General features: G+C 35.2%; 2 protein-coding genes across 5 annotated transcripts; one reads left to right on the plus strand and one right to left on the minus strand.

The window, feature by feature from the left end:
* Positions 1–18: 18 nt before the first annotated feature.
* Positions 19–5,120, minus strand: LOC119497794 (transmembrane protein 176B-like). The gene is made up of 8 exons (XM_037786210.1): positions 5,020–5,120; positions 3,289–3,483; positions 2,764–2,883; positions 2,352–2,408; positions 1,567–1,788; positions 652–774; positions 476–570; positions 19–227 (listed from the first exon to the last, which is right to left on the minus strand). Exons 2-7 carry the CDS (start codon positions 3,463–3,465, stop codon positions 505–507), a joined length of 765 nt encoding a protein of 254 aa, XP_037642138.1. The 5' UTR covers positions 3,466–3,483; positions 5,020–5,120; the 3' UTR covers positions 19–227; positions 476–504.
* Positions 5,121–7,221: 2,101 nt separating this feature from the next.
* On the plus strand, positions 7,222–15,040 carry LOC119496892 (transmembrane protein 176B-like). Of its 4 annotated transcripts, none has more exons than XM_037784550.1 (8): positions 7,222–7,378; positions 9,220–9,414; positions 9,825–9,944; positions 10,316–10,372; positions 12,024–12,245; positions 13,626–13,748; positions 13,833–13,924; positions 14,173–15,040. In XM_037784550.1, exons 2-7 carry the CDS (start codon positions 9,238–9,240, stop codon positions 13,893–13,895), a joined length of 762 nt encoding a protein of 253 aa, XP_037640478.1. In that variant the 5' UTR covers positions 7,222–7,378; positions 9,220–9,237; the 3' UTR covers positions 13,896–13,924; positions 14,173–15,040. The 4 variants fall into 4 exon arrangements, with proteins under 4 accessions (XP_037640478.1, XP_037640477.1, XP_037640476.1 ...); XM_037784548.1 differs by having other exon boundaries at positions 7,223–7,378; positions 13,830–13,924; XM_037784549.1 differs by having other exon boundaries at positions 13,833–15,040.
* Positions 15,041–15,366: the final 326 nt, after the last annotated feature.

Raw genomic sequence — 15,366 nt, forward strand, 5'->3', positions numbered from 1 at the left:
ACTAGACTACTGAACGGATTCAATTTTTCAGTACCGCTTTTCAGGTTTAATATAAAGTACAGAGCAGAAATATACCAAAATATATGTAACAGTCAATCGTTTTGATTAATTTAACTTTTTAAACGTGGCTTCATATCGTAAAATAGCAAATAAAAACCCTATCAGCCCATCGATGTGTGTGTCCGTCACACAGATGTGCATGAACCTCCCTTTTACCTACAAACACACTGATAGAAAATCAAAATCAACAGGAACAGTTTTTAAAAACATCCACAGAGAATGAAATGGAAAGCAGCATATACAATTTAGTGCAGATTATTATCAAAAATAATATAATAAAATATAAGTGCAAAATATTTGTAAGCATCCCTTGTAAGAAAAGACCCAGACGTTTGGCAGAGACAGCTGAATTTGTGTAAATCATTGACGTTACAGTACATACAGTCAATGGTATAAATGCCCAGGATTATAGTACCTGATATCTGACAGCACAAAGCAGAGATTTTAGGCCGCAGGGTTACTGGTGACTTCCTCCAGCAGTGGTTTGTAGAGTTCTGGGTCACCAATCTTCTAAAAGAGGAAAATAATATCAGTAAAGCTTTACCGTTAAACAACATGTTTAACAATAAGATGTGATTTTGGAAAGTTTACCTTCTTTTCTCCGTCCTCACGGCTCCTCAGAGCCTTGATCCCCAGGACGGCAGAGCTGATGACGAGGCAGAGCTCCAGGGCTGACAGGACAATCAGCACAGCGTTCATGCTTCTCATCAGCATCTGGCAGGACACAAAAACATGTTTACTTTAAAATATTTAAACACATTTGTTCTTACTTGACCCATTTCCTTGAAATATGTCCTATTTTTTATGATTTCTGAGCCAAAGGTGACGTCTTTTTATTGCTTGTTTTGTGCAAAAAAATAGTAATTAGGGAAGCGCTGATACCGATACCGGATTGGATATCGGGCTGATACTGACTCAAACAGCTGGATCGGGTATCGATGATAATAGGGCCGATCTATTCAATTCAATTGTATATATATTATGTACTGGAATTTGAATTGCTATTTAAGTTGTGACCAACTTGTTGCTGCATTAAAAAGGTTTACAGTTGAACTGCATTTCCTGTTAATTTTGGATTTTTTACCAGGTTGTAGGTGTACAATTTATTATTTGAATAATAAATAACAATTCAGTAAAACATATTTATGCAATTATTTGTTACATTTTGTTTTAAAGTTAGGAAAGCAATGTTTAAGTCAAACCTGATGTTGCCTTACAAATAAAAGAATGATCCTAGTCACTTAATTTTTTGTTAATGGACTAATTAATTCATCGCCAAATCAATTTATCGCTGTTTTTTATTCATTCGTTTATTCTCTGTGAAGCCGGTTGTAAACTCATTCTGAGAGGTTCTTGATAATAACCTAGGTAAAAGTCTGTGAATGGTAATCACAGATGGTTACTTACTGTAGACAAGATCTGTAGAATAATTAAAGCCCTCTATTCTCCTCTCATCAGCTATACAACTTGCATTTTAACCGCTGAGATGACATTTTCCACACTTACCAGAATCAGTTCTTTGCCCTCCAGGCATTTCTCCTTCATGATGTCCGTCCCAGGAGGTGGAGTTGTAGTAGTGTGTCTTGAATGGTAATTATAATTATAATCATAATGATCATCGCGACACATCCACCACGTGGACATGTTTGCCATATTGATGCTGTAGAGTACGATGGCTGCAAGGGCTAAAGCAACTCCCGCTAGATTCAGGAGCACATTGAGGATGACCTAAAATAAAAGAGACAAAAACACACCAGACAATAAATCCTCATGGAATTTAAAAAGCAACAACTATCTCACCCTCTGCAGCCGGCTGCTATTTATGTTAAGAACCCCAGCAACTCTGCCAAAGTGCCCTGGAGCAAGACACTGAACCTACATTCTGCCCTCTCCAATGAAAACACATACAGTATACTGTACATGTGAGACAATGTGGGGGTGTATCTTCCATCACTCGCTGTGAGTGTGTGCGTGTTTGAGAGGGAGAGACAGAAGGAGGGGACTAGAAGGTGGACTATTGCATGCAATGTTTCAGTACGTTATTAATATTACAGTAATAACTTGAATATCAACGTTATGAATGAAGCTTCAAACTATTCGGTAGGCGACAGCCCTGACACTATAACCTAGACATAATATGTCCGGTAGTTTGGAATAATAACCCTGCTACCAAGTACCAAATGCTCCTCCAATTTATTTGCCTTGAAAGAAAACAAGAATACATGAGGACAATAAAATGAAAGAAGTCCTTTTCAGATAACATGAGGATGTTATAAATCTGAACTACTCACCAGACATGGACTCGGGCACTTCTCAGACAAAATGCAAATAGTGCCAAACAGCATGAACTAGAGAGAAAAAAGACAAACAAATATATAAATAAATATAATATATATAAATAATATTTTCATTATTATTTTATGTTATGCCTCTTGACCTTTGCACTGTTTACTGTTATGCAACAAAACACCAAGACAAATTCCTTGCACGTGCAAACCTACTTGGCAATAAAAGTGTTTCTGATTCTTAAGATCTGTTAGGTGGATCTCCTTGGAATCAACTGAACAGCCCCAATAAAGTTGTATTTGACTTCACTCTAGCTTTGGGAGAGGCTTGGGAGTATACAGATGTACATTTTTTAAGGGAAATTCTGTTGGACTGTTGGATATGACACAAATAACAAAATTGCATTAGCTTGCTTACCAATCCTCCAAACCAAAAAGGAAACAAGCTTCTATCCATTAGATACCAAGAGGCACTGTGACTGCTACAGAGGATCGCTCCAAGGCCGATGTTGAGCAACCCAACCATAATGTGCAGAGCCTGCGGAGGAGGAAACACAGCATGAACAACAAACACCTGTACAGTATAACTACAGTCACCAGGTGACACGGTTTAAGTTCACTGGAGAGCAACCCTGTGTTGCAGAACATTGGACCACTTTCTCTCATGGTTTCATGGTGTTTTTAAAAACAGAACTCTACCTACAAAAACTCTCTTAAATGATTTGACTGTAATGTGATTACGACAATAACGTGCCGCTTCTGGCAGAGATCAACTATTTGTTTATAGTTGAATTATTCCACCAAAACAAATTAGTTACTCAAAGTGGAAATCAGTGGGGAAAGAAAAAGTACTAAATAAAACATGCAATATGTAGCATACAAAAAAAGCTTTAAAGCAGAAGTTCACAGAGCAACTTAAAACATAATAAAGGTTGTAACTCACCCCCAGTACGGACTGAGAATTTCTCTGGACCCTCCTCAGGTGCTGAGACACAGAGCAGAGCACGGGGCTGTAGCAGAGGCCTTTGAAGATTTGGCACAGTGGAGGACAAAAACTTTGGGGGTCAGAGGTCAAAGTGATCATAGTGATCCCCTCAGCCTTGGTCATGGTCACAGACATCCTGCCCGCTCCTGTTGACTGAAAGAGACAAGATAGCACAGAAATGTTTCATTTTCTGAATCTTAACGTTAAAGTATGTGTGCAGGTTTGTCTAGTATTCCCCCAGACCTACTGTTTCACATGTGCAATGACTGTCTCCAGTCTCGGCTGGATGAAATGGCTGCTGTGGTCGAGAATCTGGGAGTGATTTTCTGGTAAGTTCACACTGCCAAGTTTATTTTCCTCATACTGTCAGCCTGAATATACCTGTATTTACCCTCTGTCTGAAACGCTCCGTTTTAGTGCATTTCAACGGAATTGCAACGGAATTGCGTTGCTAGGCAACAGCTTGGGTCCATGTTTACTTCCTGTCAGCTGATGTTATTTACATACACTGCAACAGGATATAAACTGGGACACATTTAGAATGTTAATGTTTAAAACCGTGTAATGGTCTAATTATTGTATATTTGTGACATCACAAATGGACAGAAATCCTAACGGCCTGTTTCAAACGCACAATTTCTGAATACGGGCTGTGTGTGTTTCTCCGTATATTGAGCGCTTTGATAGTTTAACAGTATTTATATAGCACTTAAACCTGCTTTATAATATAAAAGACATGTATATCTCACTTTTTACAATATGGGACCTTTAATAAAATGGTAACAGTTAATCACTCGGGAGTAACAACGTCTGCAAGCATTAGCTATCCAAGTTAGGTCATTTGTGTGTTTATCAGCAGCTTTAATATTAAATCATAACCTATGTTTAATGTTCAGACGCAGTCCTTTGGTAAAGAGGATGTCAACTAATACTGAGGTCCAGCTGACGCATCCTTCTTTTTACATTTCTTTATGCATTTCTGCCTCATTATGCAAATAATGTGGTCATTAATAAATACATTTAAAAGTTAATAAATAAATAAAATGGAAAATCAAATAGAAGAGTAGCTAGAATTAATACAAAGGTTAACGAAGAAGCAAATTAAAGAGAAATATCAATTTATGTAGCGTTTTATCAATTAATTAATGATTATATATATATATATATATATATATATATATATGTTTCATATTATTTTGGTATATTTAATGGCATGTTTATTTATTCATTCATTTTTAATTTTGGCACGTTCCGTCCTCCATACTAAATGACTCTAAAGTTGATTCAACACGTCTCAAACAGTTTGAACTGAACATTAAAACCTTCATTAGGTAGAATTGATTGCAGGGCTGTTCTATTAGAATCTGTTTCACCACTTTTCTGCCTGTTCTCGTCGTATAACTTGACTGGAAACAGTTAAATAACCAACTGTTTGAGATACTTTAGTACTCAAACTTCTCTGTAACCTACCAGGTGGAAAACAGTCGATGTCAGGTGTGTCAGGAAACGTTTTTATAAAGTAAATAAGAGAAGTTAACGCCTCCGTCTTCCTCTCTCACAGACTGAAGAGCTGCTCGATCAGCAGAGTTGTTTTCATGTCTGAGTTCTCGTTTATAGCAGCACAGCACCATGAAGGTAATAAGGATTGATTCCTTTACAAGCTGAATCAATCATGACAAAAGGACTCACCTGTTTGTGTCTGTTAGAGGAGAACAAAGTCTGGCTGCTTGTTGTTGCGCAGTTTGTTTGGAAAAGAGGAAGAAGGAAACCTGAGTCATCCTGAAGTACTCCCCCTCATCTGGGAGCTATAAACTAACTTAACCCTTTACTGATCATTCACCAGATAAATGTAGTTTATTCTGAGACCATTCTTATTTATAGGCTTCATTTTACCACTTAAAACAAAAGAAAAGGTGGCAGTGACATTCTTATTAGTTGCTGCTGAATTTTCTGTCAATCAACTAATCATCAATAGACTACATCTATATTCAGTGTTTTATTATTATAATAATAATAATTATTATTGGCTGAGGACTTTTATAAAATGTATTTTGTCTCTGAGTCAAAGGCAACTGGATTTACTATTAAAACGGATACCTTTAAATTAGATATTTATATGTTTATTTATTTATTTTTACAATTTTATTAAAGTATGCACAACCGGGGAAAACTTCTGCACATACAGATTCATGGTTTGTAATTAGAAATACATTAAATTAATTATTATAGCCTATAGCAGGGGTCAGCAACCTTTACTATCAAAAGAGACATTTTAGGCAAAAAAAAAAAAAAATCTGTCTGGAGCCGCAAAACATTTGATCATTGTGATGAAGGTAACACAGTTTATAGTCTAAGTATATAGTATATAAGTCTAATGCAGTGCACATGTATGTATGTGACGACTGTAATAACGTTTTTTAAGTTTTATATATATATGAATCCCTAACCATTTTTATAAAACGTTCGCGTTAGTACATGAAACAGGTAACCTGAAAAAAATCATGTTCCTCTGTGTCCTCCGGTGCTCCTAACGGCAACTGCAAGATTTCACAGACCGGAGGAAAACAAGCAGTAAGAGCTGATCTGAGGTCTGCTGTCCAGCTGCTGTCTATGAGAGCAGGGCACTTAAAGCAGCAGTAGATAGAAATGGAGCAAATAGGATTAAAAAAAAGTTATTTTTATAAAACGGTCGCTATATCCTGACAGTAGTACATGAGGCAGGTAATCTGAAAAACATCAGGTTCCTCTGTGTCCTCCGTTGTCCTTCGGTGCTCCTAACGGCATCTGCAAGATTTCACAGACCGAGTGTGCACTCATAGTGCAAAACAAGTTAGTAAAAAGGCAGTAAAAAAGTTAGTAGTACAAAGTACAAAAAAATGTGTTTGTTTTGGGTGAAGTTGGACCTCTAAACTTTGGCTCTGGCTCTCGCATGTCACTGCCACATTTTCTTTGATTTAGGTTATAAAAAAAATAGCCCATACATAGAAATATTATCGGTATCATTAAAACACCTTTCAACTTATCATTTCATACCCCCACCCGCCCGCTGTTATTGTGAAAAAAAATTGTAAAAAAATTGTTATTGTAAAATAAAATAGAATAAAAGAGATAATAATGATCAGCAATAAAATGTTGATTAAACAAAAATAGAGTAAAATAAACACTATAATGATTATGATAAATAAAATAAATATAAACAATAAAACCATAAAGTTATACATTAATAAAACACTACATAAAAGCCAGACTAAATATCAATAAAAGATGGGTATTTAAGATAATAAAAGATAAATAAAATACAAGGAAATAAAAGTAAAAAATAAATAAATAAAAATTATGAAACTACACAAAATAAACAGATTGTATTAAAATAATGAAATTTTAATACAAATAAAATAGAATAAAAGAGATAATAATGATCAGTAATAAAATGTTGATTAAACAAAATAGAGTAAAATAAACACTATAATGATGATGATAAATAAAATAAATACAAACAATAAAACCATAAAGTTATACATTAATAAAACACTACATAAAAGCCAGACTAAATATCAATAAAAGATGGGTATTTAAGATAATAAAAGATAAATAAATACAAGGGAAAAAAAGGAAAAAATAAATAAATAAAAATTATGAAACTACACAAAATAAACAGATTGTATTAAAATAATGACATTTTAATACAAATAAAATAAACACTATAATGATGATGATAAATAAAATAAATATAAACAATAAAACCATAAAATTATAATCAATGTCACTGCCCCATTTTCTATGTTTTAGGTTGTAAAAAATAGCCCATAAATAAAAATCAATAGAGAGTAGGCTACATGTATCTCTGTGCTCAGCTGAATGCTCAGCAAAGGGTTAAGGTTGTTTATCTCCCAGATGATGATGGGAGGTACTTCTGGGAACATGCTGCTACCCGGATATCCTCCTTATTCCTCTTTTCCAACAATAACTGCGCAACAACCAGCCAGAGACTCTGTCAGGTAGACTACAGTCATTTAGGTTTATCTTCAACTCTAACAGACACAAACAGGTGAGTCCTTTTGTCATGTTTGATTCAGCTTGTAGAGGAATCAATTTTAGGCAGTCCTTATTATGTACATGGTCCTGTGCTGCTATATAATTGAACTCATACATGAAAGACATCCAGAGCTCATCAGGTGTAGTGATGAAGAGCTGAAGCCTCATGAAGCTTTCCAGCAAATTGGTTCAGAAAAGGGTTCATTTCTTCTTCTGCTTCATGTGCACACGAAACCACCTGGTGGCCAAAGAGTGTAAAACAGGCAGATATGATCTTAACCATGTGATAAGATCAGATATTAGTCCCTCAGTGGGGAGATGTGCAGTGTACAGCAGCAAAGGGGATAGTGCAGAAAACAAGATGCATCAGCTAACACAGTAAAAAAGAGCTAAAAAAAGTGTAACAAAATATGAACCATTTAAATAGAAGGAAGTATAAAAATAGGAGCAGTATATACAGTATTGACAATAAACAGACTATTAACAAAATTGCACAAGTGGAAAATGATATTGCACAGTGAGAATGAATGAAATTACACCTGAAAACGCTACATAAATTGATATCTATCTTTTAACTTGCTTCTTTATACCTTTGTATTAATTCTAGCTACTCTTCAATTTGATTTTCCCTTTTATTTATTTATTAGCTTTTAAATTTATGCATTTATTTATTAATGACCACCCCCACATTTGCATAATGAGGCAGAAATGCATAAGAAATGTAAAAAGAAAAGAATACAGAAATAAGTTCTGGGAAGTAAATAGGGGGAGGGATGCAAATAAATACATAAATAAATACATACAGTTTAAATAATGAATAGATAAATGCAAAAAAATAAATAAATATATTTACATTAGAAGAGTAGATACATCAGGGAATTAATATATTGATATTTCACTACAATACTTACTTTTTTAAATAATTCATCAACATTTTATAAATAACTCTTTAAAACATGATTCAAAATGAGTCATACCATTTTTAAACTCTATAAACACATTTTATTCCTTACTTTTGGAACAATACTGTCAGGTTTTGCTGTTACATATGAAGTAGAACCTGTAGAAATATTTTATTTCTATATAACATAAGATCAGATATTAGTCTATTAGATCATTTATTAGTGCCACAGTGGGGAAATGTGCAGTGTACAGCAGCGAAGGGGATAACACAAAACCATTAAATGTACCAAAATAATATTAAACATACATGTAGGCATTAATTAATTGATAAAACGCTACATAAATTGATATCTATCTTTTAACTTGCTTCTTTATACCTTTGTATTAATTCTAGCTACTCTTCAATTTTTCGATTTTCCCTTTTATTTATTTATTAGCTTTTAAATGTATGCATTTATTTATTGATGACCACCCCCACATTTGCAGAAATGCATAAATAAATGTAAAAGAAAAGAATACAGAAATAAGTTCTGGGAAATAAATAGGGGGAGGGATGCAAATAAATACATAAATAAATACATACAGTTTAAATAATGAATAAATAAATGCAAAAATAAATAAATATATTTACATTAGAAGAGTAGATATATCAGGGAATTAATACAAAGGTGAATAAATAAATAAAGAAGCAAATTAAAACAGAAATATCAATTTATGTAATTTTTTTTATCAATTAATTAATGCCTACATTTATTTTTAAGAGTATTTTTGGTACATTTATTGGCATGTTTATTTATTTATTGAGTCATTTATCTATTTATTATTCATTTTTGACTTTGGCAGGTTCAACAACGTGGAGACAGTAATTGCACATACTTTAACGTTAAGATTCAGCAAACCGTGACCTGATACATTAAATTAAACATTTCTGTGCTATCTCGTCTCTTTCAGTCTACAGGAGCGGGCAGGATGTCTGTGACCATGACCAAGGCTGATGGGGTCACTATGATCACTTTGACCTCTGACCCCCAAAGTTTTTGTCCTCCACTGTGCCAAATCTTCAAAGGCCTCTGCTACAGCCCCGTGCTCTGCTCTGTGTCTCAGCACCTGAGGAGGGTCCAGAGAAATTCTCAGTCCGTTCTGGGGGTGAGTTACAACCTTTATGTTTTAAGTTGCTCTGTGAACTTCTGCTTTAAAGCTTTTTTTGTATGCTACATATTGCATGTTTTATTTAGTACTTTTTCTTTCCCCACTGATTTCCACTTTGAGTAACTAATTTGTTTTGGTGGAATAATTCAACTATAAACAAATAGTTGATCTCTGCCAGAAGCGGCACGTTATTGTCGTAATCACATTACAGTCAAATCATTTAAGAGAGTTTTTGTAGGTAGAGTTCTGTTTTTAAAAACACCATGAAACCATGAGAGAAAGTGGTCCAATAACAATATGTTCTGCACCACAGGGTTGCTCTCCAGTGAACTTAAACCGTGTCACCTGGTGACTGTAGTTATACTGTACAGGTGTTTGTTGTTCATGCTGTGTTTCCTCCTCCGCAGGCTCTGCACATTATGGTTGGGTTGCTCAACATCGGCCTTGGAGTGATCCTCTGTAGCAGTCGACGTGGCTCTTGGTATCAAATGGATAGAAGCTTGTTTCCTTTTTGGTTTGGAGGATTGGTAAGCAAGCTAATGCAATTTTGTTATTTGTGTCATATCCAACAGTCCAACAGAATTTCCCTCAAAAAATGTACATCTGTATACTCCCAAGCCTCTCCCAAAGCTAGAGTGAAGTCAAATACAACTTTATTGGGGCTGTTCAGTTGATTCCAAGGAGATCCACCTAACAGATCTTAAGAATCAGAAACACTTTTATTGCCAAGTAGGTTTGCACGTGCAAGGAATTTGTCTTGGTGTTTTGTTGCATAACAGTAAACAGTGCAAAGGTCAAGAGGCATAACATAAAATAATAATGAAAATATTATTTATATATTATATTATTTATATATATTATATTTATTTATATATTTGTTTGTCTTTTTTCTCTCTAGTTCATGCTGTTTGGCACTATTTGCATTTTGTCTGAGAAGTGCCCGAGTCCATGTCTGGTGAGTAGTTCAGCTTTATAACATCCTCATGTTATCTGAAAAGGACTTCTTTCATTTTATTGTCCTCATGTATTCTTGTTTTCTTTCAAGGCCAATAAATTGGAGGAGCATTTGGTACTTGGTAGCAGGGTTATTATTCCAAACTACCGGACATATGTTTTAAATAGCCATATAATAGACAACATTTGACATAACTTGAAAATAAGTTAAATGAAGAAGCGGTCTAAAAAATAAAATGATAGACTGGTCGGTCCGAATTACGCGTTTGTCAAATTCAAAATAGTGTCAGGGCTGTTGCTATACTGAATAGTTTGAAGCTTCATTCATAACGTTGATATTCAAATTATTACTGTAATATTAATAACTTACCGAAACATTGCATGCAATAGTCCACCTTCTTGTCCCCTCCTTCTGTCTCTCCCTCTCAAACACGCACACACTCACAGTGAGCGCGGCGACGATCCTCGCCTCTGTAAGTCTCTCAGTCTGAAGTCCAAAAGTCAAAGTTTATTGAAAAAAAAATAGATGTAATTGGTTCCAAAATATTTTTTTATCTCACAAAATGTTCTGCTTCAGTCCATATTTCATGGCATTCAGCTTTTCAAAAACATGACATTTTCACTGCGGTTAAAAAAACGTCATAAAATATGACGACAAATATTCAAATATTCATTCAGAAACCTCAATAGAAGCTTCTGTACCTACCGAGTGGCTTGGTCCGAGCCACTTTGTTTCCCATTTACATTTACACGACCCGGGCTGTGTGTGAATGAACACAGACTTTTTGTCAGTGCACACACAGAACGGACAGCTGGTGGACCTGAGGAGATAATCGCTGAATTTGACAAAAAGTATATTGGCATGTAAACTTTTATATGATATAAGATTAAATTTAAGTTGTCTTGGCAACATATTTTATAGGTTTTCACACAATATTAGGCTATTTAATATGCTATTAATTAATTTGGCATATTTCCCAGTGGACATTTTGGCCGTTGATAATTTCATCTGCTGGACAAACTAATGTAAACCCTGCTTGGTACATGTAATGTCACATATCCCTCAACATAACCCTTGCTCAACTTATTACATGTTTACATCCTACAGCACCTAATATTCAGATACATTATTTCTTGTAATTTATCAACTTCACTACTGATACATGTGCGATATATTACTGTGCAATAACTCACTGCCTTGACCGTATTGTAATTTTACTGTCTATATTGTATCATAGGGCAACATTTCTAGTTACAGATATATATATATATATATTTACTTATTTTATTAAGTAGTTTAGGTTAAGCTTGTATTGAACAAAGGTTTTATCTTATCTTTTATACTGTATGTTATGTGTGATTGCACCATCAATGACTGCTTCAAATTTCGCTGTACTCTGTGTAGTGACAATAAAGCAATCTTAAATCTTGAATCTGTAAAACATACACCCCCACATTGTCTCATGTATACTGTATGTGTTTTCATTGGAGAGGGCAGAATGTAGGTTCAGTGTCTTGCTCCCATGCACTTTGGCAGAGTTGCTGGTGTTCTTAACATAAATAGCAGCCGGCTGTAGAGGGTGAGATAGTTGTTGCTTTTTAAATTCCATGAGGATTTATTGTCTGGTGTGTTTTTGTCTCTTTTATTTTAGGTCATCCTCAATGTGCTCCTGAATCTAGCGGGAGTTGCTTTCGCCCTTGCAGCCATCGTACTATACAGCGTCAATATGGCAAACATGTCCACGTGGTGGAGATGTGGCGATGATAATTATTATTATAATTACTATTCAGGCTACAGACAAACTACTACACCTTCACCTCCTGGGACGGACATCATGAAGGAGAAATGCCTGGAGGGCAAAGAACTGGTTCTGGTAAGTGTGGAAAATGTCATCTCAGCGGTTAAAATACAAGTTGTATAGCTGATGAGAGGAGAATAGAGGGCTTTAATTATTCTATAGATGTTGTCTACAGTAAGTAACCATCTGTGATTACCATTTACAGACTTTTACCTAGGTTATTATCAAGAACCTCTCAGAATGAGTTTACAACTGGCTTCACAGAGAATAAACAAATGAATAAAAAACAGCGATAAATTGATTTGGCGATGAATTAATTAGTCCATTAACAAAAAATTAGATGACTAGGATCATTCTTTTATTTGTAAGGCAACATCAGGTTTGACTTAAACATTGCTTTCCTAACTTTAAAACAAAATGTAACGAATAATTGCATAAATATGTTTTACTGAATTGTTATTTATTATTCAAATAATAAATTGTACACCTACAACCTGGTGGAAACTCTTCAAAATTAACAGGAAATGCAGTTCAACTGTAAACCTTTTTAATGCAGCAATAAGTTGGTCAAAACTTAAAGGGACTGTTTGTAAGAATCAGAAATGCTTGTTAACAGCGACACCTGTGGCCGTTAAGTCAATGAAAGTCAGCGTCCTGTTGCTCGCGCTTGTGCTCGCTCTACATAGACATGAACGAGCATCGCTCAAAACAGTGAGGCGACACACGTCAGCTAAAAGCACAATATCACTCTATATCTCAGCTGCTTGGCAGTAATGTTAACTGACCAGACGAAGGTCTCTCCATGAATCAATGCTGATCCTAGTGTTGGCTTTTCCTGCTTCAGCCTCCCGACCGCGGCCGGAGGGAACGGGAGACACCGGAGTTTTGGTCGGAGGCGATAACGTTTCTCGCTGCAGAGCTCCGTCACTTCACAAGACACGGGAAACCTCTGTTGGTCTGGAGGAGCTGCAGCATTTATTTCTTCACAAACGTCCACTGTACATTCACTAGATATTCTCATAGCCTAACTAACTCTTCTGCAGTGTGTAGTGTGCGTGCATGCACGTGAGAGTGGAGCGAAATAGCAAGAACAAGCGCGGTGTGGGAGTGAAGGTAGGCAGAGGAGCAGAGTACAGCAGAGACTCCGGCCCTGGAGACCAAAGCTACGGTCTCCCCCGCGTCCTCCGACCGCGGCCAACACTGATTAACAGACGGGCTTCACTAGATACAACTTTGTGGTTTTGGTGCTTCCGTGTAGTTTGTGTTGGAGTTTTGTCTGAACATCGGTATCAGTGCTTCCCTAATTACTTTTTTTTGCACAAAACAAGCAATAAAAAGACGTCACCTTTGGCTCAGAAATCAGAAAAAATAGGACATATTTCAAGGAAATGGGTCAAAAGTAAGAACAAATGTGTTTAAATATTTTAAAGTAAACATGTTTTTGTGTCCTGCCAGATGCTGTTGAGAAGCATGAATGTTGTGCTGATTGTCCTGTCAGCCCTGGAGCTCTGCCTCGTCATCAGCTCTGCCGTCCTGGGGATCAAGGCTCTGAGGAGCCGTGAGGACGGAGAAAAGAAGGTAAACTTTCCAAAATCACATCTTATTGTTAAACATGTTGGTTAACAGTAAAGCTTTACTGATATTATTCTCCTCTTTTAGAAGATTGGTGACCCAGAACTCTACAAACCACTGCTGGAGGAAGTCACCAGTAACCCTGCGGCCTAAAACCTCTGCTTTGTGCTGTCAGTTATCAGGTACTATAATCCTGGGCATTTATACCGTTGACTGTATGTACTGTAACGTCAATGATTTACACAAATTCAGCTGTCTCTGCCAAACGTCTGGGTCTTTTCTTACAAGGGATGCTTACAAATATTTTGCACTTATATTTTATTACATTATTTTTGATAATAATCTGCACTAAATTGTATATGCTGCTTTCCATTTCATTCTCTGTGGATGTTTTTAAAAACTGTTCCTGTTGATTTTGATTTTCTATCAGTGTGTTTGTAGGTAAAAGGGAGGTTCATGCACATCTGTGTGACGGACACACACATCGATGGGCTGATAGGGTTTTTATTTGCTATTTTACGATATGAAGCCACGTTTAAAAAGTTAAATTAATCAAAACGATTGACTGATATATTTTGGTATATTTCTGCTCTGTACTTTAAATTAAACCTGAAAAGTGGTACTGAGAAATGTAATCAGTTTGTGCTCGTTGTGTAGAAATACAATTGATAATTATAAAGAGAAGTGTGGGTTGAAGGAGATTACTATAACTGGCAAATGTCATTATATTCCTCTTTTTCTAAATGCCTTTTCTGGACAAATAAAAGTTAAATAAAATGATTAAAGTCTGCTCAGCAGTGTCAATCCAGCTGATGTGAACATCCTGTCAGTTTACCTGTAATAGAATATTATAATATATAATATATGCTGTATGTATGTGTTCTTACTCCTGAGCCATGATGAAGTATTTATTCATTTTGATTTTTTTAAGTTATTATAATATGATTACTGATCAAAATCAAATGAAAGCATCTGAAACATTATATTTACACAGTGGTGTGAAGTAAACTAACCGCTATTCTAAATCATTTATCCCATCTGCAATCAGATTATTGAATGCTCCTTATAGATTTTGTATTTCGTACGGACTTTTATCCTTTGACCATCACAGATTCTTTCATCCCTTATTAGGCTGATCCTTCTATTGTTCTTATTCGGTCTGTTTATTTATTAGTTAGTTTAATTTACATCAGTAATCGTTGTGTGTTATATCTTTTATCTGTGTTTTTATGTTTCTATGTACAAGCTGCTCCAAACCAATTGCCCTTAGAGGGATTAATAAAGTTGCTTGAATTGAATTGAATTGAATCGAAGTAACATTTAAGGTAAGTACATTTATACTACTATAGTACTGTAGTGCTATACTTAAGTACATTTTTGGGACACTTGGATAGTTTACTTGATTAAACTCTGTATACTCTGACTTCAGAAGGGAATATTAAACTCTTTACTCCATTACATGTATTTAATAACTAAAGTTACTTCTTCTCAAATTATTTTTTAAATACAAAACATATGATTGGCTTGTTTAAATATAATTTTTGTAGCTTTAACTACCCAACAGTATATAAAGTAGTTAAAATAACCTCAATAGCTACAACTTTAAAATGCTTTTTACACGTGT

Source organism: Sebastes umbrosus, chromosome 11, assembly GCF_015220745.1.
Source record: "Sebastes umbrosus isolate fSebUmb1 chromosome 11, fSebUmb1.pri, whole genome shotgun sequence".
Lineage (NCBI taxonomy): Eukaryota > Metazoa > Chordata > Actinopteri > Perciformes > Sebastidae > Sebastes > Sebastes umbrosus.

Excerpts from the sequence above, each read along its gene's own strand:
- LOC119496892 (XM_037784547.1), top strand. The coding sequence starts at position 9,238 with ATGTCTGTGACCATGACCAAGGCTGATGGGGTCACTATGATCACTTTG. Across the intron at positions 9,415-9,824 it reads ATTCTCAGTCCGTTCTGGGG|GCTCTGCACATTATGGTTGG; the intron begins GTGAGTTACAAC and ends CCTCCTCCGCAG. Across the intron at positions 13,749-13,829 it reads GTGAGGACGGAGAAAAGAAG|AAGATTGGTGACCCAGAACT; the intron begins GTAAACTTTCCA and ends CTCCTCTTTTAG.
- LOC119497794 (XM_037786210.1), bottom strand. The coding sequence starts at position 3,465 with ATGTCTGTGACCATGACCAAGGCTGAGGGGATCACTATGATCACTTTG. Across the intron at positions 775-1,566 it reads AGGGCAAAGAACTGATTCTG|ATGCTGATGAGAAGCATGAA; the intron begins GTAAGTGTGGAA and ends GTGTCCTGCCAG. Across the intron at positions 571-651 it reads GTGAGGACGGAGAAAAGAAG|AAGATTGGTGACCCAGAACT; the intron begins GTAAACTTTCCA and ends TTCCTCTTTTAG.